Source organism: Orcinus orca, chromosome 15 (genome assembly GCF_937001465.1).
Source record: "Orcinus orca chromosome 15, mOrcOrc1.1, whole genome shotgun sequence".
Lineage (NCBI taxonomy): Eukaryota > Metazoa > Chordata > Mammalia > Artiodactyla > Delphinidae > Orcinus > Orcinus orca.
In genome coordinates this window covers 64,646,539-64,670,008 of record NC_064573.1, presented here as the reverse complement: position 1 = coordinate 64,670,008, position 23,470 = coordinate 64,646,539, and the positions used below count along the sequence as shown (strand labels likewise).

Genomic DNA, 23,470 nt, shown 5'->3' with positions numbered 1-23,470 from the left:
GATCTTTTAGGGGTGATGGAAACGTGCTACAATTGGATAGTGGTAGTGATTACACCACTCTGTAAACTTACCAAAAGCATTGAATCGGTCACTTAAAGTGGATAAACTTTAAGGTGTACAATTCATACCTCAGTAAAGACATTTTTTAATAAAAAAGAATGGAACACAATATCTATTGAATAAATTGTCTCACTAACTAGAGGTGAATAAGTCTGAATACAAATACTTTTTCATTTTACCCTGTACTAACTTTATTAGTACACTGATGGACGCCGCGCCCTGCACCCACTTTTCTCCCAGCACCGAGCTGCTGTCAGTGAGCAGGGGAGCGAATGTTCTAAAAGGGGCCGGTTCTCTGCGCACTGTTGTGAGGTGCTGCTAACCTTGCCGGCCACTGATTTGGTGTCTTGTTTTAAAAAGAAAACCAAGGACTTCCCTGGCAGTCCAGTGGGTGAGAGTCCACACTTCCACTGCAGGGGGCACAGGTTCGATCCCTGGTCGGGGAACTAAGATCCTGCATGCCACGCTGTGTGGCCCAAAAAAACAAGACAAAAATAAAACCAAGACTGTCTTTTATGATTTAGAAAATAACACCTGCTTTTATAAAAAACATTGGTAATAAGGGAAAGCATGGTCATCCTCTCTGTGTCGCTCTCCTGCAGGTCTGTACTGCACCCTGGAGGTGGATTCCTTTGGCTACTTTGTAAATAAAGCCAAGACACGTGTCTACAGGGACACGGCTGAGCCCAACTGGAATGAGGTGAGGCCCGACTTCTGGGTGATCAGGAGGAACATCTTCCAGGGAGAGAGTGTGACCCCAAGGGCTTCCCCGCAGGCAACGGTGCCAGCATTCCCGGAATCTCCTGGAGGACCGGGCATGCCAAGAGATGGAGATTTTATCTCCATGTTCCTGAGAATTCTCCACTCCCTCAGAGATTTTATCTCCATGTTCCTGAGAATTCTCCAGTCCCGTCAGAAATTTTATCTCCATGTTCCTGAGAATTCTCCCCTCCCGTCAGAGATTTTATCTCCATGTTCCTGAGAATTCTCCACTCCCGTCCCCCCAGTTACAAAGAAACTTTTTTTGCTGACAAAGCATCTGGAAAAAGAACTTAGAAGGGCTTCTTGTTACTAAGGCCTTTGTTAATTGCTCAGTGTTTCCTTGGGAGGTTTCCATGGCATTTTTCCTCAGAAATTGGGATGAACGTTCGGCTCTGTGACCCTCTCAGTGTCCGGAAGCTGGGGCTCTGCTTGTGTGTGGGGCGTTGCTGGGCTGGAGGGAACCCCAGTCTCTTTTCTCAGCATCACTCCTGTGATTATTAGCTGTGCCTCCTCCATAGGACTGGGGCACAGGGAGCCAACGGACTACCTGGTCCTTGTAGCTCTATAGCTCTGGGTGCCCGTATGGAAAGGGCTGGCGTCTGCTGTGACAAGGGGGGATCACAGCCAGGTGGATCCATCGAAGAAGGCTTTGAGGAGAGCGAGAGGGCCGTGACCCAGCAGAGGTGACAAGGGCAGGGCTCTGGATACTATGCAGAGGGTTCTGGTGTGAGGAAGCCCTGGGGGCTCGAGGGACCGAGCATGGGGTCGGGGGAGCTTCAGAGCATCAGGCCACCCGGCGGCCCCCCTGGCTGTGTGTGCATGGATTATCCAGGGCTGCACAGATTCTGGGCATACACACCCTCCCTACCCCCGTTCAGGCTCAGAAATATTTGCTCTCCCCTCCCCGCTGCTCCGCCAGCGAGAACCCATGCCTGCAAAAGCCCTGGTGTGAAATGCAGCATGTACTGAAGGTTTCACAGGCGTGATGGAGGAGAAGGTAGACACCTTGGAGTGTCTGCGGGAGAATTCTTTCCTCCCAGGTCCCTCTCTCGCCTAGGTCACCTCCCTGGATCGATTTTTTTTTTTTCCCCTTTCAAATAGGCTTTATTTGTAGAGCAGTTTTAGGTCCACAGCAAAAGTGAGCAGAAAGGACAGAGATTTTCCATGTTCCCCTGTCCCTGTCCCCCCCCCACTATTGACACAGCAGAGTGGGGCACTTGTAATTGGTGAACCTCCGAGGACACACGCCCCAAAGCCCACAGAGTGTCTGCGTTTGTAACCAGCACCCCAGAGCTTCTGGTGTAGGTGGTGCGGGAACCGCGCTGTGAGATGCTGACTTAAGGAGCTTGGCCTAGGTTTGAGAGGCGCTCAGAGCTTCCACAAGCATCCAGACTGGGCCACGGTGTGATGCTCACAGGGAAGTGGCTTCCGAGGGTCTGCATCGTGGGACGGAAGTGAGGAGAGTCTCGACGCGGGGCCTCCCGGGGCAGCTTGGGAGCTATCTGTGCAGGAGCCACGGTTCAGAGGCCCCTTCAGCTGGCAGCACTGACCCCGACTCGCCGGAGCCCCCCCAACTAACTCAGGGCTTTCCTTCTCTCTCGGGGCCACAGGAGTTTGAGATCGAGCTGGAAGGCTCACAGACCTTGAGGATACTGTGCTACGAGAAGTGTTACAACAAAAGCAAGATCACCAAGGAGGACGGCGAGAGTGCAGACAGGATCATGGGGAAGGGCCAGGTGCAGGTGAGGCTGCCGCCCTCTGCTCCCTGCAGGGTCCTGTCTGCCCCCACCACCGCCATGTAGTCGTCCCCCGGCCCCGGACGCACTCACCCCAGCTCCAGAAGCTCTGTGTTCTTCCCCACTTGACACTCAGGGACACTGAGATGGGGGTGAGGCAGGCCTGGTTCTGAATCATCTGCTGTGGGGGACCTGGGCTGGCACCTTCGCGGGTCCGTTTCTGCCCCTCTGTCTGTCTGTCATGCCCCGTCTTGTCCCCAAAGGAATTTCAGATCCACCTGTTTTTCCAGTGGGGCTGCCGTGCCTCCATGGCCTCCGGAAGACCCCCAGGCAGGCCGCTGAGTTGGTGCCCTGGGTTGCAATTGGCAATTAGGAGCTTCCTCTTCTTGGAAAAGCGTGAGAGTCTGAGTCTACCTGCCTGACCCCCCCTCTCTGGCTTCTAGACTCAGATTCCAGGGGGTGCAGCTGCATCCCTCCTGGGGCACAGGTGCCCCCCTGGAGTTGTCATAGGAGCCCCTGGTGGGCCAGGAGTGTCTGTACAGGACCGGAGAGGCGTCCCAGGTCCAAGCCATTCGGGCCCGCAGTCCCAGTTTCCCCGGGCCCTGGAAGCACCCCCCACCCCCAGCTCTCGCACCGCCTGGCAGACAGGAGCTGCATCACCTGCCTGGCGCTTCTTGCAGCCTCACTGCACGCTCCTGCCCCCCGTGGAGAAAGCCCGGTACCCTCTTTCTTTACGGGGCATCTTACTGGACCCAGCTAAGCGGGTTCCTCCCTGCCCTGCCCTGGAGGTGGGCCCTGACTGTTCCCCACTCCCCCTGGTGCCCCGGGACCCCTGGATGAGGCCTCCTGGCGGGGGAGTGGTTGGACATTCCAGGTGCCAGTCAGAGGACAGGAAGCCCCGCCTCCCTTCCCTGGGGCAGGAAGTGAAGATCCTCACGGCAGGAATGACAGGAGAAAGGGTGACTCATCCCTGGGTAGTTCGTCGTCTCTGTTGGCAAGTCTGGGAGTCACCACTCCAGCTGGCTGGCTTCCCCACCTTGGAAGCTTGTTAGGGAATTTGATGGCTCGGCGTCTCCAGGGACCCCTGTACGTTGAGAGCAGGTCTGAAAGCAAAAACGCCCCCCTGATCACCCTGTTCTGCTCCCCTCACCCACCCACCAGCTGGCGCCACAGCGGCAAGACAAAGACACAGGGAGAGGAAGCCAATGACAGCTGGGGCTGGGCTCTCCTAAGGTGGAGACGGCCCCGGGTGTGAGGGGACACCAGTCCGGGACGACACTCTAGTGAGCCTACTGAGGTTGGGGTGTTTGTTGGGGAGCAGGGCGGCAGGACTCGTGGCCCCTCTTGGGCGGGGATGGTCCACGAAGGCCGGCTCCTGGTCCAGGGTCGCTTGGCGGCTGTCCTGGACCTGAGACCTGCCTGTGGCTTCGATCCTGGGTGAGAAGGGGATGGTCCCTCCTTGCTCCCCGTCAGCCCAGGGTTCAGTTGGGCCAGTCTTAGGGTCTTGGTTTAGAGCTGAGCTTCTGGGTGGAAAAGCAGAAAGGCAGGCCAGGATTCATCCGTCGTCCCACCTCTGGCGTCCCAACCAGGGACCCGTGGCCAGCCAGGTTCCTCCCTCCACCAGGGCCACCCTGCGTGAGCTTGGCAGACAGGGTGCTGCGTGGGTGGCTCCTGTGGGTGCTGCCTGATAGTTACTGCCTTGCGGCTCATGTGCATTGACTCCCCGCAGTGATCTTGAGACCCAGCCTTGTGTCTCTACATGGATCTTGTCCACCCTCCTGGCTTTACGTGGAATCCCATGGATTCCAGCCTCACTGCTGGGCCGTTTTGTTCTCGATGGATGCGAGGGCAGTCCCCAGACGGTGCTGTTCCGTGAGTGTCCTGAGCTGGATGCCTTTGAGTGCCGCCGTGTTTAGGCACCTGCCTCATGCCGGTCATCGCTCTGGTCCTTAGTCATCACCTCTGCTGCTCGAGGATGGCTGGCTCACTTTGCTCCCTCCCGCTCCCCTCCGTGTCTGCACCCGCCCCCAGCCCCGGCGTCCCTCACCCACACGCACCTTGCAGAGCCTACGATGAGCTGACAGGCTGGTGCCCGGCTCCTTTTCTTGGCTCCGGTTCCTCCAACCTTTGATGCCAGTCACCTGCACCCTCCACGGCTGGGGTCCCAGGGGTGGTGGACTTTGAACTGTGGCCTCTAAGCTCTGCCACTGGGTAACCGAGGGTCTCAGGAAGGAAAAGAGGTAAGAACTGATACTCATTTTCCTCCTTTACTGAGTCAAGCCGTCTTTGGAAACCCTCTGCCTTGATACATCTTGATGTAAACAGAACATTTCCTTATGCTCACACTTGTGTTCTCCGACAGTCAGGGGGTACCAGGTGAGTGCCTGCCCCATCTGGGGAAGACGTGAGCGGTGAGGTTAGGGGGCTGGTGAGGGGCGTCTCCCCGAGTCCCTGCTGCTCCCAATGTCTGATCCCAGCCTGCGCTTCCCCATCCATGGTGCTTTGAGCTCCTCAGACAGTCCTCCTTCCAGTAGGACCCAGACGTGAGATGGGAGAGGGGGGAGGGGTGGACTCTGTTAAAAAATACGTTCATGGCCTTGTTAAACCAGCAATGCGGACTTCATTCCAGGGGGCTGTCGAAATAGGAGAGAGATGGGGCTCAGCTCTGAAAACAAGGAAAGGTGGGAATTTACCGCCCGGGGGACAGGGAGCAGATGGAAAATGACTGAGAACATCAGTAATGGTGGTAGTAAGATAACACCAGGGCCAAGGGGGTTGCTGGCTTAGCCGACCTAATGGGATTCTTGCTAAAGACAGGCCCAGGTGATCAGACATCACCAGGGGACGGTGGGGAATGAGTAGCTTGGTCAGATGTCGAGGTTGCTTAGATATCGAGCGAGGATGGGGGATTCTTGCTAAACTGACTTCGCAGGATTCTTGCTGAAATTGGCCTCTTGAGGACATGCCCCAGGGATAAGACCTACAGGCATACCTCAGACATACTGCAGTAAAGCGAGTCATGGGAATTTTCTGGTCTCCCAGTGTGTATAAAGGTTATGTTTACACTGTACTGTCTGAGTGTGCAATAGCATTATGTCTGAAAAAACAACGTAAGCACCTTAATTAAAAAATACTTTATTGCTGAAATATGCCAAGCAGCATCTAACAATGCAGGGTTGCCACAAACCTTCAGTTTGTAAAAACACAGTATCTGCAGAGCACAGAAAAATGAGGGATGCTTGCAGTTGGAAGGCAGCTCCGAGAAGCCTGTAGATTTGAGTCAAGGAGAGACTGTCGAGTCCCCCACCCCCACTGCACCTCCTGGGACCTGGGGTGAGTCATAGCTGTGTCCGCCCAAACTCGTTTCCTCACCTGTAAATGGGTGGGGGGCATGGAGCTGTGCGTGGGGGCCTTCAGTGTCAGCTGCTGCTATTACTATTATTATTAGTCGTCACTGTTGTTAGTGGACAAGGCTGGCTTTGGCTCCGCCCCCTCATCTCTGCTTCCCTGGGAGACACGGTGAGAAACCCCACTCTTGAGCCATCATCACCCCGGGGAGGGATCCCAGAGGGGCAGGAGGGACGTTGGTGACTCAGGCTGTAGGCGGCCGGGGGGGACCTTGTTTATGAATCGGGATCCTCAGGAGGAAGAAGGAAGGAAGTCAGGGGAGGGTGGTCATGTCAGCAACAGATACCCTGGCACCCCAGCCAGGCCTCTTTCTCCCTCCTCCTCCCCCACGAATGCCTTTTTTCTGTGGAGGGTCCACCTCGGGGAGGGCGTCCATGACTCCCGGGGCCCAGTCTACCTGCGTTGGGGCTTTTCCCAGTAAATCCAGGTGCCTTCCGAGCCGGGCCATGTGCGAGGGGTGTGTGGCCCTGCGTGTCCTGCTGCGGGGTTGGGGGAGCGACGCATGCCTACATCCCCCAGGTGCTCCCTGCCCCAGGTACACACCTTAACTTGGAAGCTGAGTGGAGAGCCCTTCCCATGAGGGGGGGAAGGTGCAGCACCCCAGAGTGTCCGAGGGGCGCCATGTAGAAGTGGAAGCCAGCCAGGGGTCAGCAGGCCCCAGCGGGCCCACCTGCCTGGGCCAGAGGTGTCAGTATCATCTGGGGAGCTAGGTCCCAGTCCCCCAGGTTAGGGTTCCGGATCCATGTGTTTCTACCCCCCTGTTGGTGTCGTTGAGTGGTGGGTTCAGGAACCACTGGCTGGACTCTCTTCAGGTGACTGTCCTGGGTGAGTTGCCAGGTCCCGCTTCCCTCCCCGAGAGATGGAGCCCCCGCGAGAGGAGGGTGGGGGACTCTCCCTCCAGAACCCAGGGTGGGTGAGCTGGTTAGCTCAGAGCACCAGCCAGGGACCAGGAAGGAAGAAGGACAGGCTGTCCAGTGGGGACGTGGCCCCGGGGTCGTTGCGGGCAGGTGTAGAGGGTCCAGTGAGCTCCCTCTTCAAGCCAGATCTGAGGCTCAGCGAGCTGTCCATCCTCAGACCCCAGGAGCCTGGTGTGCCACCCTAGTGATCGATGGCCTCCGTGCGCCAGGCCCCGGGGAGCCCGAGGACAAGAAGACAGCTGCCCCCAGTCTTCACGGTCCAGAGCTCAGAAAGGAGGATGCTGCAGATGGGGCTTGAGGCGGAGCAGGCCCTGCCTGGGGCAGCCAGTGGCCTCGATGGTGCAGTTATGTCAGAGGAGAGAGGAGTCAGGACAGACGCCTTCACTGAGGGTCATTGCGTCTGGGGCTTCAGGGGCTGGTTCCCTGGGTGGAGATGAGCACATCCTAAGCTCCAAGAGCAGCCAGATTCATGGGGATGTACGGGGCGCCGTGGTCTGAGGAGTCGCTCTATGTACCCCAGCATGTCCTGGGTAGGGAGCGGGGGGTATCACCAGGGTCAGCAAAGCCCAGGGAAAGTGGAGCCTCACGCTATCGTGAATTTCTTCCTTCAGTTTTCCTTCCCTCACTTCCCTGTGCAATGTCCTGTCTCTTCTGCTCAGAGGGTAACTTTCTATCACATCCTGGAATTTTGTCTGCTCCCATTGGCATTGCTCTTGTGTGTGTCTTGCTCAGCTCACAGCTCAGGTTCTGATGGGAGCATCAGAAGTGATTTTTTTTTTTAATGTTTTATGTCTCATGTGAGCCTCACGGGTGAGACTGGGGCCTCGGGTGTCTGGTTTGACCCTCACTTTATTTGAGACTACAGCCCTGGGCCGGCTCAGGGTGGGACACGGTTTCCCAGACTTCTTCAGCCGGGAAGCTTGTACCCGGACTGGGTATGGGCCAGGGGGTCCAACTGTGCCCCTTTTGGGGCGTCCTGGCACCCACACTCCAGCCATCACCAAGCTGTGAGGTATACCCACTCTCAGTCAGTCTCCCCATTCGACCACCAGTTCTGGGCCATTGTGCCCCGGGAGCCCAGGGGAGTGCCTGGCAACATCACCAGATGTGGAGGTACCACCAAGACTTGTACACACATGTTCTCAGCAGCACAGCCCATGACAGCCTCAAACTGGAAAGAACCCAAGCATCTACCAGCTGCTGGTGAGTAGATAAACAAACTGTGGCGCGACCATACTGTGGAATGGTATGCAGCCATAAAAAGGGAAGGATGTTCTGACACACTACAATGTGGATGAACCTTGAGGACCTTCTGCTCAGTGAAATAAGCCAGTCACAAAAGGACAAATACTGGCTGATTCCACTTGAATGAGGTGCCCAGGGTAGTCAAATTCATGGAGGCACAAAGTAGAATAGAGGCCACTGTGGGGGTGGGGGTGGGGGTGGGCAGAGTTATTGCTTAATGAGACAGTTTCTGTTTGGGAAGATGAGCAGGTTCTGGAGATGGACATTGGGGATGGTTGCACAACACTGTGTATGTACACGTTTACATTACGTATCATATGCATGTATGTGTGGGCACAGAGATACCACAGTGAATGAAACAGAGAAGGCCCTGTCCTCGGGGCGCTTGCATTCTAGCAGGAGAGATACACACCAGCCAAAGTGTGGATAAGAGCCCTGGAGACCCGTCAGAAGGGAGGGAGATGGGGAGGGGGCAGCTGATCCTGTCACAAAGTCCCCGAGTCACACCTGCCATCAGGATCATCTCAGGACCTTCCACGTTCCGTCCACATGGCCGTTCACCGTGCCAGGGCCACTTGTGCGCATGGCGATGGAGGTGCGGTAGGGGGTCAGGGATGAATGGGGTGAGACTGTGTTGTAAAATGGGTGGTGATTGTTTTTTACAAACATTTGAGGAGGATTTTAGATGTTCAACTGTAAAAGTTGTGAACGTGTAAAGCCACAAGAGCACATCCTTGTACGGGTTCCCTGGGATTTGTCCTGAAGAAGCATATCTCTGCCACCGTGGGGAGAGTGGTGCTGGGACCCAGTCCCTCCTTGGCTCTCTTGTGGTCCAGTTTGGGGCCCAGTATCTTTTCTTCGTTAACTGACATACCATGCAATGCATCCCTTTAAAGTAGGTAAGTCAATGATCTTCAGTAACTTACAGCATTGTACAACCAACAATCCTGTTTGAGAATGTTTCCATCCACCCAAAACCCTTGCCCTGTTCCCACCCCCAGGCCCGGGCTGACCCGCTTTTTGTCTATAGATTTGCTCATTCTGCGTGTTTCCTATAAACAGAACCATACTCCATGACGTGGTCTTCCTGACTGGCTTCCTCCACTTAGCAAAATGTTTTTGAGGGTCACCCGCGTCATAGAGCGTTTACTTTATTCCTTTTTTGGCTGGACCACATCTCATCCGTGTATCCGCTCACCACGTTTTGTTTATCCATCTGGTCGCCAGTTGCTGGATACTTGGGTTGTCTCCAGCTTGGGCTTGTGACGGTTAATGCTCCACGAATGTGTGCACGGTCTGTGTGTTAACAGATGTTTTCCTCCTTCCTGTGTGGAGACCCATGAGGGGAATTGCCAGGCCAGGCAGCCAAGGTTAACTTTGTGAGGAGCTGCCCTGCTTTTCCAGAAAGGCCACAGCAGCTTACGTCCCCGTGGTGGTGTCCGAGGGCTCCTGTTTCTCCACATCCTCCCTGACCCTTGTTACCATCTGTCTTTTTGATTGGCGCTGTCCTTTGTCTTTTTGGGTGATGCTGTGGCCTGGTTGGGGTTAGGGAAGGGCAGGAAGGAGTTAAAGATGGAGAGAATAGAGCTCCCAAGAATAGACGAGTGAGAGGAGAAGCGGGAGAGCAGATTCCCCTCCTGGGGGGAGTCTCTGGTCCCCTCTTAGGGACCACTCCAGGGAGTGGGTTACAGTGCAGACACGTGGGGCTCAGTTGGGAGGGCTGGGGAGGCCCCGCTAGACCATCCTGGATGTTGACAGTTTCCCGGAGGAAACTACAGTCTCCAATGAGGCTAGTGAGGAGGGAGCAGCATTTCCATTTTGGACAGTTCGGTCCTGCCACCGCCCAAGCTGGGGTGGGTGAGAAGATGCCCCGGGGTTGTCCGTCGGTGACCCGTTTGACCGTGTCTGCTACAGAGCAGGCAGGGCAGTGCCTGGTCCTCAGCGCCTGCCCCATCCTCACCGCCTCCCTGGCTGGTCACAAAGGACCGTCTTCCAGGCAGACCTTGGGACAACCGTCCACCAGGCTTACCGCCCACATTTGTTTCTCGGAGGCCCCCCTTGCCCAGCCCTAGGAGAGAGAAACGGGGACCTGGACCTTCCTCCTGGGAAGACAGGCGTGAGCAGGCCCTGTGCCCACCCAGGCCCTGTCTCTGAGCAGTTGGCGCATTCCGTGCTGAGATCCCGACAGCAGCCCTGGGTTTTCCCTCGACTGCCGTTTTCCGGCCCTCTCCCCTCCATGGTCCCCACTTGTTTACTTTCCTGTGCTTTCAATAGCCCAGGACAGAGCGCGCCAGCCTTGAGTGTTGTTTGGGGCTGGACGGAACCGAGGCACAGCCTCATCGTTGTGTTATTCTCATGCTGCTTCCACTTTGCTCAGCACGCTGTGTTTGTTGGAGCCGAGCCAGCCTCGGGACCGTCTTCCCACTGGAGCCGCCCGGGCAGCGCCGTGGCCCAGGTCTGCACTCTGGGGGCTAGTGCGCACCCCAGCCTCTGGGGCCCGGTGGAGGTAGGGCTGGACGTCGGTGCTGGGGGTGGATGGTGGCACCAAACCCCCTTGTCACTGGGCCAATTGGCTGTGCTCTGGGGGCTGTGGGATGTTCTCCCACCTGAGTCCAGCCCCGGCAGTGCCTGCCGTGATGGGGTCACTGGCTGCGGGGAGGTGGGGGGGGTGTCCCCTGAGCACATCTGCCCTGAGGCAGACTAGCCGGGCAGACACGGGTTACTCAGCGCCTCCAAAGTCACCGACAGGAAACCAGCCACTTGAGAAGGAAGCTTGGCTTTTCTGGGCTTTGGAGAAAATAGTGACGCATCGGAATTCCCAAAACCAATAGGCTGCTGGTGGGGGTGTTTTTCCCATACAAACAAAAAGTAGAACTCAGGGGTGATGGGAAACTTTTACCTTGGCTAGACTGCAGGGGCGGGGCTTCCCGAGAAGCCTGGTCAAAAGGCAGAGGAGGCCGGGAGCTCGCCACACTGCTGCCCATCGCGCTCCTGCCCTGCCACGCTCCTGTCCATTGCGCTTCTGTCCATCACACCCCCGCCCTGCTGCCAGCCCCTCGAGCAGCAGAGCTGAGGATGCGAGAGACACCATGTGCAGCCGCCCTGCAGGGCTTCCTGCGGTACCTCCACCCCAGCCAGGCAGGCCGGAGACGGGTGGCCTCTGTCGAAAAGCACCTATGTGCTTGCGGCACCGCCCTGTGGACACACATCCGAAGCCTCGTGTGCAAGAGCAAGGTGGGCCTGCGGGTGGGCCGGGGATTCCGGGGTGGGTGGTGCCAGGCAGGGTCCCTGCCGCCCGGTGTCGGGCTCTGTTCCCCTCCCTGTCCCTCTCCTGGTCGGCTGGGGCTGGGCTGTGTGTGCCAGTCTCTGTCCTGGGAAGAGGAGAGGGGAGAGGGGCTTAGTGATTACCGTTCTTTGGAGGGAAAGGAAAGGTATCTTTCTGCTGCCGTGTCTCCCTATTTACAACTGCCAGATGTGGAGGGAAACCGTCCCTTTCTTTGGGAGTAGGAAGAACCATGCCTGCCCCCTTCCTTCCTGGGCGGCCAGGACATGGGAGCTGGGGGTGAGGGACCAGCAGTGCGCGTCCTTCCCTCCCGCCACACCTGGTCTGGTTGAGAGCTGGGAGCTCCACTGGCCCCAGAGCTGTGAGGGCCCTGGTGTCACCCCCCTGCACGCACCCTCCCCCAGAGGAGGTGTGACCCCAGCTGGGTGTCGGGAAGCACCATGTGGGAGTGTTCTGTGACTGCTCTCTGCTCACAGACCTGCCCCTCAGGGTGGGGTCCCCACAGCCCAGGAGTGTGGCCCCCGAGACCCTCCTGGAAGAGGAGGAGAACCTGTCACCACACGGCCCAGGAGGGAGATGCTCTGCCTCCCTCTGTTTGTCTGTGTCATGCATTTCAGATCCTTGCGAATGGTACCCAGTAGGATCTAGAGGGGAGGTGAGGAAGGCTCACCCCCAGGAGTACCTGTGATGACCTCTGTGCCGAGCGGGGGCAGGGGGAGGGCCTGGGTGCACACACCTGAGAGGTAGGGCTTCGGGGCCTCGCTTTCCAGCTGCGTCTCCTGCACACGGCCCAGGTGGCTGTCTCCTCTCGGGTCCCTTGTAGTGGATAAACAGGCGATGGCTGTCCTGAGCACGCTGTGCGCAGCACCGCCATGTGTTGGGGTGGGGTGCACGCGTGTGCAGCACTCATGAAGTGTGGTCCTGCTCTTAAGCAACTTTCTAGTAGCAGAAATGAACCATCACCCAAAGCAAGCGATGAAATCCCGGGGCACTGTGCAAGGAGTGCCAGGTTATGTGGTGGCTCCCTGACCTCGCTTCATACCAGAATCACCTGGGCAGGTTTTGGTTGTGCTGCTGTCAGTTCTGCGGAGACTGGGGAGGTATTTCTTTAACAAGAGCTCCCAGGTGCTTATTCGTCCAGCCCAACCCGCTGGTATAGAACATGCGCTCCCCAGAACAGGGGAAATGGAGCCCTTGTGGACAGGGGACACGCAGCCTGACCAGGAAGGTCAGGGCATCTTACAGCAGCACAGTCAGGTGACACTAAACAGCAGGGTGCCGAGGACCGGCGCTCAGACAGCGCTCTATGGGATAGAAGCGAGAGGGGCTGCAGGGAGCCTTTGCCCAGCCCCCTCGCCAGTGGCATGATTTGGAGCTGGGCTCCGGGTCCTTCTGGGCCTGACTCTGAGCCATGGGCCCAGCCTGGACTGGAGACCCGCCTGCACAGGCTCCCACAGCCAGAGCTCGGGGCAGTGTCCCCAGCTCTTGGATGACACACCCCCAGGAAGACGCTTTTGAAATCGGGCTTCCCAAAGTGTCTAAATCAGCTGTTCAGCCTCCTCCGAGCCACGTGAAGCACCTCTGATGCCGGAGGCGGGGGCAGGGAGCAGGACGGCAGGGCTGCCAGCACTGATGGTAGCTCCCATTGGGAAGGCACCGGAGGAGCAGGGTACAGTCCCCGAGCTGTTGCTGACTCATCCCGGGGGCAAGCCTGGGCTACAGGCAGCAAAGGTCTGGGGGCAGGAGGCCTCTGAGGTGCCGGGGGCTTCTAGCAGGTCCTCTCCTCTCTCAGGACCCCTCTTGGTCTCTGGATAGCGGTGCTGGCCAAGGTCTGGCTCCGATTCGACTTAGACATGGAGAAGTAGCAGGCTTGGGCCGCTGCCCGGCCAGGCCTCTGCACAGACCCCAGGGCATCTGATAATCATGGCCCCTTGCTTTCAGCTGGACCCCCAGGCCCTGCAGGACAGAGACTGGCAGCGGACCATCATCGCCATGAATGGGGTATGTACCCATGGGGCTGTGTTGGCACCCGCTTCTTGCCGAAGGCTGGGGTGGTCCCAGTCTCTTCCAAAACAGTCAGAAGGAGGCTGAGCCTGAGCCGGTGTCTCAGGGGGAATGTGGCTGGAGGAGGCAGAGGCACTGTGGGGCAGAATCGCTGTGTGCAGGCAGGAGTCCGCCTGGTGGCTGGAGTGCAGTCACCCGCCAGGCACTGAGCATCCCTCCTCAAATGGCAATCCAGTGGCATCATGGGGACAGACAGGGCCTTGACCCTGGGGTCTGCCCGTAGAAACTAAGACCCCTGATTAGCCTTCAGTTCCCCAGAAGGATTTTTTTTTTAACATCTTTATTGGAGTATAATTGCTTTACAATGGTGTGTTAGTTTCTGCTTTATAACAAAGTGAATCAGCTATACATATACGTATATCCTCATATCTCCTCCCTCTTGCGTCTCCCTCACATTCTCACTATTCCCAGCCCTCTAAGTGGTCACAAAGCACCGAGCTGATCTCCCTGTGCTATGCGGCTGCTTCCCACTAGCTATCTATTTTACGTTTGGTAGTGTATATATGTCCACGCCACTCTGCCCCAGAAGGATTTAGACCTTAAAAAGAAAAACTACTACCACACACCAAAAAAAGTCTGGGCATGTAGGACAAAATGTTACCATTTGATAGATAATTCATCTTTTTGTTATATTATTCTCTAGTGTTTTGTTATTGTTGTTAGAATTATATAAGAAAGAGAAGCAATGGGGTCGTTGGGGGAGGTTCTGCAGAAGCTGGTCCTTAGATCACCCTGACCATTCCTGGCTCTTGCTGAGTTGGACTAGGGGCCACCCCACACCTGGACCTTACCCTGCTCACCCGGGGTGGGGGGGGGGATAGAATTGCTGAGATCCCGGGGCCCCTGGAAACACAGGCTGTGAGGACCAGGAGGGTGAGAGGGTCATGCCCCCTCCACCTGCAGATTGAAGTGAAGCTGTCAGTCAAGTTCACCAGCAGAGAGTTCAGCTTGAAAAGGATGCCTTCCCGAAAACAGACGGGCGTCTTCGGAGTCAAGATCGCCGTGGTCACCAAGTGAGTGGTGAAGGGTTGGGGCTCATGCGTCTCTGGTCCCTAAGGACCAAGGGCACCCCCTCCCCAGGTGTTTCTGGAGGAAAGAGCAGGTGTGGGTCTCCTACTCTGTGCACAGTCACTGCACGGGGATGCCTCCCAGGCCCTCGGAGCACTGTGCTCCATGTTTACCATGAAAGGTGTCCCCGTAAGCTCAGAGGCGTCCCACCCCCTTCCTGTGCTGCCCGCGGAGCTGCGCTCGGCAGGGTTTTCTTCCCTCCCTCGGAATTTGTCACGATCAGGCCTCCTGTTCAATGATGGAAACGCTGCCCCTTTGTCACGGGTCCGTTGCCAGGAGAAGCTTGTGTGTAGGTTTGAGGGCAGTTCTCAGGGACACAGGCCGCCTCCTGCCAGAATCCATTCGCTTCCCCGATTTGGAATCTGGCCGGGCCCTGACCTCGCTGGTCGTCAGGCAACGACCTGCGTCAGACGCTCCCTGGACACCTTTTCTGTCCAAACACTGCTCCCTGCTCCCGGCTGCACCCCAGTCGTCCCCCCCAGCACCTCCGGGTGGCTCAGGGCGGGAGCAGAGAGCACTGTCAGCAGGTGCCCCAGAGAAGCACTGCTTGTGAGACTGTCTAGGGACAGAGCTTTGCCGGGCTCCCGCATATGCAGTCACTAACCTAGACTGAAGCTGACCCTCCAGACGGCAAGTCTCCTGTGTTTGAAGTGCTCTTACCCTGGTGTCCTGCCTGGAGCTACTGGAATTGTCCGTTGTTAAGACGTGGAAGAGAAAAGTGTTAGAATCACAGGAGTCTGAGCACTGGCGTGAGGCAGCCCCATGGAGCTGGTCCTCTGGCCTGGCTGCCTGCCGGGCTTAGGGCTCACCTCTGCCCCAGGCCTGAAGGGGTCAGGATTTTCCTCTCGCACAGCAGGTAGGGGGCAGGGCTGAGACCGGGTCCCCTGACCCGACTCGGAGACCAGACCGCTTTCCAGGACCCTTGCAGTCACCTGTTAACCCAGGGCTGGGATCTTTTAACTGACTTCCAGTGGCTGACCTCAGTTAGAAAAGCCTCCTGACTGTCCCTCAGAGGTCGTGTGTGACTTGTAGGGTGTCCAGCCATCTGGGGCTGTTGGAAAGGCCCCGATAAGATATAAGCAGTGATAATCGTGAGATCTCAGAACAGAGAGACAACACACAGAAGGCTCTGGGTGTGCCCAAACCTGGGTGCTGCAGGTGTGCAGAGAGGTGCGGGGATCAGCCCCACTGCAGCCCGAGCCAGGGCTGCCAGGCACTGAGGGCATCCCCTCCCCTGCAGGAGGGAGCGTTCCAAGGTGCCCTACATCGTGCGCCAGTGCGTGGAGGAGATCGAACGCCGGGGCATGGAGGAAGTGGGCATCTACCGCGTGTCCGGAGTGGCCACCGACATCCAGGCACTGAAGGCGGCTTTTGACGTCAGTGAGTGTCAGGCTGGACAGTGCGGGATGGTGGTGTGGGCACAGTGCCCAAGCCGAGATCCCGGCATGCCCGTTTATGTTACAACGAGAAGGAAATGGCACTGTGGGAGGAGGTTCTGCACAAGCCAGTTCTTAACCCGTCCTGACCACACGGGCATGGCTCTTGTGGAGCTGGACCAGGGGCTTCCGTGGGGGCGGCCCCATCTTGCACCAGGGCTCCGCCTGCTTGCCCCCGGCCGGGAGTGGAAAAGAGGTGCCAACCGAAGCCCAGGGGTCAGTGCATCTGGCTGCAGAGAAGCCGGTGGAACAGCCCCAATTGCCAGATAAGGACACGAGACCCCAGAGGGTCCTGGAAGTGGAAGAGGGCAGAGCCGGGACTTCGGCCTGGAGCCCTGGACGTGTGGGCCCAGCCACAGTTACAGCTCCCTTTGGGTGGCCAGCATGGGCCCGGCCTGTGGCTCAGAGGGTAGAAGCGACTTGGGGTCCACTGTGGGCCTTGTTCTACGTCTGTGCTCTCTCCAGACAACAAGGATGTGTCGGTGATGATGAGCGAGATGGACGTGAACGCCATTGCCGGGACGCTGAAGCTCTACTTCCGAGAGCTGCCTGAGCCCCTCTTTACCGACGAGTTCTACCCCAACTTCGCCGAGGGCATCGGTGAGTGAGGGGGGTCAGGGGCGAGGTGAGGGAGCCCGAGTTTCAGCCCAAACCCTGCGTGTGGCGGGGGACCGAGAACCAAGCCGGTCCCGAGAGGCCTCTGCCCATCCTCAGCGGACTGCCCGCTGTCCCGGTCCCTCCACGTCGCCCGAGAGGCTGCAGCAGCTGGCGCTGCTGTGGACACGGCTGGGTGCGGGGTCCTGGAGGCCACTGTCCTCCTCATCTACCCCAGGTCCTGGCCCCGTCAAGCAGGGCTTCAAGCCCGACCTGACCCCCAGTCCACCTGGAGGGTGGGGGGCGCTGGTACATGGGCCCCCTCCAGGGCCATTCAACAGAGGACCTGGCCCCCTGGGTGCACGGGGTGATGTGATGAGGGGGCCTTGGGGCCTCGCGGCCCTCCTGCTTGTCACTCTTCCTGCTTTATTCCAAGCCCGGCTTCCCCTGCCTTGGGCTCTTCCGAACAGGAGGCGGGGACGGCCGAGTGTGCCAGGAGGGCAGCTGTGCCCGGCGCCTCCTGCCGCTGGTCCCTTTGGTGCTGTTGACCCCTTTGAGATTCAGAAAAGGCGTCCAGGGTGGCTAGCTCCCCACCCCAGCTCCCACCACAGCGTCCTCGGTGGGGGCCAGTGCTGTGAGGCAGGACGGTGACGGCCCTGGGCTGTCCTGTGTCCTCCAACACGGGCCCTGGGAGAGGCCTCCAGCCCATGCTTGTGACCCTGAGAGGTAACCGCTCCGCGCCCCCCGCAGCTCTCTCAGACCCCGTGGCAAAGGAGAGCTGCATGCTTAACCTGCTGCTGTCACTCCCGGAAGCCAACCTCCTGACATTCCTCTTCCTTCTGGACCACCTGAAAAGGTAACCCCAGCTCCTACGTGGAGGCTCAGGGCTCCGGGACCCCCAAAGGCAGCAATGGGGGGGTCCTCCGTGCTCCACTGTCTCCCCGGTGTCAGACTCCCCGGCACCCAGGGCCTTCTCTCTACACCTGCCCCGGTCTGTGGTTGTCCCCTCTGGGTACCAGAGCCACTGCCACCCCCATCCCGCTCTGCCACGGCGAGTGGTGTGCTCGGATCACCACCACCACCGCCCCCCATCCATCCCAGAACCGGCCCCTCCACCTGGTGGCCTTGAGCACTCTTCATCCCGGGCCCCTCTGACCCAGAAGAGCCAGGGTGGGGTCTGCTTTCTGCACAGCTGGGGCTGAGCCCTTCCTCCCGGGGTGGCCTGGGTCCCTGCCCACGTCCATCCTCAAGGTGGTGTCACAGCAGCACCCGCTCTTCTGCCTCGGCCCTCCGCAGGGTGGCAGAAAAGGAGACAGTGAACAAGATGTCCCTGCACAACCTCGCCACGGTGTTCGGCCCCACGCTGCTCCGGCCCTCGGACAAGGAGAGCAAGCTCCCCCCCAACCCCAGCCAACCCATCTCCATGACCGACAGCTGGTCCCTGGAGGTCATGTCCCAGGTACGATGGCCCTTGCCACCCGGCCTTACGCAGGTGGCCTCTGTCTGCCCCTCCCCGCGTCCTGCCGGTGGTTCCCACCGAGTTGTGCAGGGTGGGTGTCCAAGGTTTAGAGAGGGACTTGTCCAGGGCCACGAGGCAGGGAGGAGTGGGGAGGACCCAGGCCACCGCTTTCTCCTCTGTACCTTTGTGGGGTTTCTCAGGGCCCGCCCCACCTGGCTGTCCTCCAGGGGCAACCAGATCTCTTGCTGTGAGAGGCTTGTGTAACCAGCAGGGCCCTCGGGGCTCTGCTGGAAAGGCCTCTTCTCTGAGCCGCTGTCCCCTCCTGCTCTGCCCGGCAGGTCCAGGTGCTGCTGTACTTCCTGCAACTGGAGGCCATTCCTGCCCCAGACAGCAAGAGACAGAGCATCCTCTTCTCCACCGAAGTCTAAAGGCCCAACTCCACCTCCAAAATGGCGGCAGAACGGCCTGGGAACCTCCTAGGGAAACGGGCTACCCACAGAGCAGGAACCCAACCTTCTAGAGGAGTCATTAGGCCACCCCCCAGGGCCAGGTTGCTGCCAAGAGACAACTACCCAAGGCAAAAGGCCAAGTGGCCTGGGCAGTTCCAGGCCCACCTTCGGTGGGGCCTGGGAACTCTGGGCTGGCCTCAGACTGTGGTTTTCTACGCCGCCACCAGAGGGCGCCCCAAGCCAGCCCTCGTGTCTCCGGTCACGGGCCTGGGCGGGACCAGGCAAAGGGAGTGGTTTTTACGCATTTAACTTATGAGAGTTTAAAGATTTCTACTGGATCACCTGTCGAGATGCACCCTCTCCAGGGAGAAGGGAACAGGAGCAGATTCCCTTGGTATCGTGTCTTGAATAAATACTGCTGCTGCTTCGTGCCCAGGGGCCAGGCCCTGTCCAGTGTGGGTGGGGGCGTTTCGATTTCCCAGACTTAGAAATTCGACTCCTGTTTGTAACAGGTTTGAAAAGCTAAATCTACACTGTGTAGCGCTTGACCCCTTTCACCTCCTTTCTTCTTTCTTTCTAGAAGGATTTGTGCAGAAATGGGTCTTCTTCCTGTTCTATCCTGTTGCTTTGTTTTTGCTGATCACGTGCCCCTCGGAAGGCAGCTCCCTGCGGAGCTGCGTAAAGTCCAGGACCGGACACCAGGGGAGGGAGGCCCAGGCTGCGCACTTTATGGCTGGTTGTCTAGGGAGAGTGATCCTGTTCACCATCCCGACTACCCCACCGGGCACGCACTCTCCTCATCAGCTCAGAAAGGCCTTGATCTCTGGCCGCCTCCTGCCTGTGGCCCATCCACCCCCAAATCTCCCTTCCCCTAATCGTGTCCCGCCCCCCGCCCCCCCCCCCACAGATCGCTTCATTCCTCGCTCTTTGCTACACACACTCAGCAAACTTTTGTAAAGTTTTCCTCTGGGCGGCGGCAGCTTACCGACAGCTTGTTTTAAACTTTGATCTGAATAGCCTTTTGATACTTGAATATTTTTAAGTTTTATACATAGTTTCTAATTTTTTTCCTAACAGATTCAGATTCCTAATAAGATATTAGAATGTACTCTGTGGACAATCTATGTCCCAGCGGCATCTCGTCTTCCTCTAAGCGCCAGCTCTGTTTCCATCAGGAGCCACTTCTGAAGTCTCCTGAGCATCTGGAATTGGGGTTGGGGGGGGATTAGGAACAGGCTGGGCCGAGGGTAGGGGCTCCCATCCCGAAGCAGGTGGAAGGACAGAGCCCCCCACGCTCCACACACCTGTGCGGAAGCCAGGGTGCGCCTGGTAACCCTCCTGACCATCTGACTTAGAGGAAAGAGAACTGGGGAAACCACTAAGTATTTTGAAGAAACAAGTCTGTGAAGAATTGCATCACTTTTTTCAAAAAAGGGATGGGGGCGAGGAGAGAAGAAACTTCCATGCTGGACTTGCAGGAAGAGAGGATGTAGCTGAACCGGAGGAGGGAAGCGGTGGCATCACTCAGGAAAAGGCGTTTGCTTGTCACGCGATTAGACCAGTAACAGGTAGCACTGTCCAGGACCCTTCCCACGTCCCTGGCGGGGTGGGAAGGCTCAGCTGGTGTGTCAGCGGGCTGCTCCTGCCCGAGGTCACAGCACACAGGGGGCCACATGCCCCCCCAACTCTACCCTCTGCTCACGGACCTGCGGAGGCAGGGACAGAAAAAGAAGTCACTCGAAGGTCTTAAGTCTGCATACTGTATTTATTTAGTTGTACTTTTTTCTTGTGAGGAGAGCAGACCCACCGTTTTAAAGCAGTGCTGCTCTCCTGGGGGATGGGGGGTGGGGAGCAGGGTCCTCTGTGCTTTGCACGTCTCTGGGATCCATGGGTTTCCCGGGCCTCCAGTCCCTGGCCTCTTCTGGCCTGGCTTCCCATCCCCGTCTGGCCCTGCAGGGGGAACACGCTTTACTTAGAAAAGCTAGACCTGGCCCCGGTTTCTTTTTCCCTGGAGTCTCATGATTTGCGTCTGTCGCATTGAAACTGGAAAGCAATCTCTCAGTGTCTGTGCCAATTTTCGTTCCCTCCCCGCATCTCCTTCCTCTATTTGCTTTTTATTTATGTAGGATGCGTGGTGTTTAGTGATGGAACGACCACTCTTTCTTGTTCAGCTGTCAAAGCACTCCTTTGCCGAGCCTCAGTGGTGGTGGTCGCTTTGGGTCGCTGGGCGCCCCTGTCGTCCGTCTGACACTCAGGCCTGAGGGTCGGCAAAGCCGGTGGGCAGGTGATTACCTGGAGGCCAGACGTGACCTTCCACAAGGCTCAGCCGCTGGACTTGGCAACGTGAAGTGATGCCTTGCCGTCTGGGCCGTAGGTCTGGGTCTGGAGCCTGAGCAGAGGGCAGCCCAGCCTCGGGCTGCAGGTGGCAGGCAGTCTCTCCGCAGCCACATGTCTGAGTTTGAGCTCGGCCATGTCTGTACCACCACAGGGGGAAAGGACAGCTGCCGCTTTCATTAAAGTTCCCCGAGACGACTTGTGTCAGTGGTGATGGCTGCAGTAGAAAGAAACACCGTGATCAGAGCCTCTGGGAGCATCCCCGGAGCCACTGGGTTGGGGCTGAGGGTGGGCAATGGAGCTGGAAGAAGAAGCAGGTGGTGTGGAGAGGTGGGTGTCCAGGAGGCCTCCCTGAGGGTAGTGGGCACTGCTGGGGACAGCCCAGGCTGCCCACTTGCCCACAGGCAGTCGCCCCGCTGAGCATGGGGCCGTCTGGTTTGAGACGAACGGCAGAGGGGACACCAGCCGTGCCAAGCCCGGGGGCAGGGAGGGCTCCAGCCCCACAGAGCCTAGCCCTGCACGAGCCCCTCAACCTCTGTGGTTTCCGGTGGTGCTGCCAGGTGTGGCCTTTCTGTTGCCAGCAGACGGGACATGGGTCACTCTTAGCCATCACCAGCCTTGCCCACAGAAAAAGCCACCCAGCTTACAGGGAAGCCATGCCCGGGTGGAGAGGGGTGTGCAAGGTGGGCTCTGCTGATGCAGCTTAGGACGAGCTAGGGCCACACCCATTCGGACCCCAATTGCCGTGCTCGGTGCCTGTCGGCCATCACCCCGAGGCTCCCCCAGGGTCTTCATGTACACCATGCCATCTGCCCACCTGACACCTGCTGATAAGGAAAGGGCTGCCACTGGCCCTCCTCCAAGTATTTGGCCCCTAAAAGGCTACTTAGCTCTCTCTATCCCTACCTTCCTATTGGAAAATCTGTTCCAAAAAAAGCAAAAGCGCCATTGCATCTCTTACTAGGAGTTGATTTGGGGGGCAAGCTGACTGTCCCCACGTTCCTGAGAGCAGGGGCTGTGTCCAGCCAAGCCCAGGCCAGTGGCATGGCCCAGGGAGCAAGACCGTTCACTGCTGTGGAATTTGAGGTCTTACACCTCAAAGACCCTCAGAGGCCTCTTAATCCAATCCCTTTACTTGGTAGGTGGGTAAACAGGTGCGCAAAGGCCTCCCCACACACCCGGTGTCCCAGAGTTGGTTGAAGAACAGAGGCTGGGATCTTGGTGTCTTGATCCCTATAGGCTGGCTCCCTTTCTGCTGGACTGGACATGGCCAGCTGAGCAGGCCCTGCGCCGAGGCCCAGCGTCACACACATACCCTGGGCAGATGAAGGAGGGCAGGATTTTGTGTAGAAATCCCAGAAGAGCTTGTATACCTGCCCCCACAAAAAAGGATGCCCCAGTTGCCTTAAACGGAAGCATTTCTACGATGAAGCTAATGATGAGCTGTCACAAACAGCTCCGGAAAAATAAACAGAAAAAGTGAGGGGGCGACAGACACACCAGCTCTTGAAGAGGCCCAAATGGCCTCCCAGAGCAGCTGCCGTGGGTCAATGGGCAGGATCGGTCCTGAGAGTCACCTCTGGGTGAGAGAGTGTCAGACCAGGGGAGAGAGCCCTGCGTCACCCCAGCTCTCCCAGGGTGGGAAGCCAGACGGCATGACAGACAGGTAGCCACGTAAACGGTTTCCTGGAAGATGGAGCCCTGCTGCGTCTCTCAGGTGTGTCTGGGTTGGGAAGGAAACCAGCTGCTTGGGGGACTGAGGCCGCTCCTCTGCATGTCACCAAATGAGATGCACCAAGTGCCCGGCCGGACCTCATAGGCCACGTGTCCCAAGACGGGCCTTCTCAGGGCCTCTCTGGCCAGTTCTGCCAAGTCACCAAGGGCTCAGTCCACACACCGGCTCCTTTCCGTTCCTCTCCTGTAGGTGGAACCTGGCAGACCTGACCAGAAACTCTCCCTTGGGGTTTTCAGACACTTGGTGGAAACGAGCCCAGCAGCTGGGGATGGGGAGGTTCAAATGGGATTCTGGCCGAGAAAGGGCCCTGAGGAGCATGGTCTACGTGGGCTCAGGTCCTGAGCCACTGCCAGCTGAGCAGCCCCGGGAAGAGGGGGACCAGGATGGTGGCTGCCACAGACGTGGGGCTTCCCCGGGGCTCGAGGGCTTGAATGACCCCTGGGGGTGGTCCTCCCAAGCCCAAGGCCCGGCCCCAGAGCCAGCATGGGAAACCGGGCCTCATGCAGAGGGAAACAGATGCTGCAGCTGCTTGTTTAAATAAAACCACCACTTAAAAACTGCCTTGCTGGGTGGCACTGCCCTGGTTCCCTCTGGGGCTCCCCAGCCCCCATAAGCCCAGCCTCCCCACTGCCACTGGGCCAGAAGGAGGGAGAAGCAATGGGGAGAGGGGAATGGCTGCTGTTTCTTCTATTTTCTGAAAATAACGTTTCCTGTGTCGGGGTGGCGATCAGAAGTTAGTTGGAACAGGCTACGGCATCTGTGACTTTTGTCTGTGTTCTTCATTAGATAAGCACTCCTGATCTGCATTTCCCAAGCAGGGCCCTTTCATCTGGCGACGGCCAGGAAGAGACTCCTGGGACTCCTGCTCAGTGGGCAGCATCTGCAGGAGCCTGTCCACCCCAGCAGGCTGGCCTCTAGCC

At 58.0% G+C, this 23,470-nt stretch overlaps 1 protein-coding gene across 2 annotated transcripts in view; it reads left to right on the top strand.

The window, feature by feature from the left end:
* BCR (BCR activator of RhoGEF and GTPase) overlaps nucleotides 1–23,113 on the top strand; it is a 101,783-nt gene extending 78,670 nt beyond the window's left edge. For both annotated transcript variants that reach the window (XM_033439696.2, XM_004276061.4), the window contains exons 15-23: nucleotides 663–760; nucleotides 2,433–2,564; nucleotides 13,353–13,412; nucleotides 14,379–14,488; nucleotides 15,784–15,923; nucleotides 16,445–16,579; nucleotides 17,324–17,429; nucleotides 17,870–18,032; nucleotides 18,371–23,113. In XM_033439696.2, the coding sequence (XP_033295587.1) occupies nucleotides 663–760; nucleotides 2,433–2,564; nucleotides 13,353–13,412; nucleotides 14,379–14,488; nucleotides 15,784–15,923; nucleotides 16,445–16,579; nucleotides 17,324–17,429; nucleotides 17,870–18,032; nucleotides 18,371–18,460 (1,034 nt within the window). In that variant the 3' untranslated portion in view covers nucleotides 18,461–23,113. The remainder of the gene's footprint in view (nucleotides 1–662; nucleotides 761–2,432; nucleotides 2,565–13,352; nucleotides 13,413–14,378; nucleotides 14,489–15,783; nucleotides 15,924–16,444; nucleotides 16,580–17,323; nucleotides 17,430–17,869; nucleotides 18,033–18,370) is intronic.
* The last annotated feature ends 357 nt before the right edge of the window (nucleotides 23,114–23,470 follow it).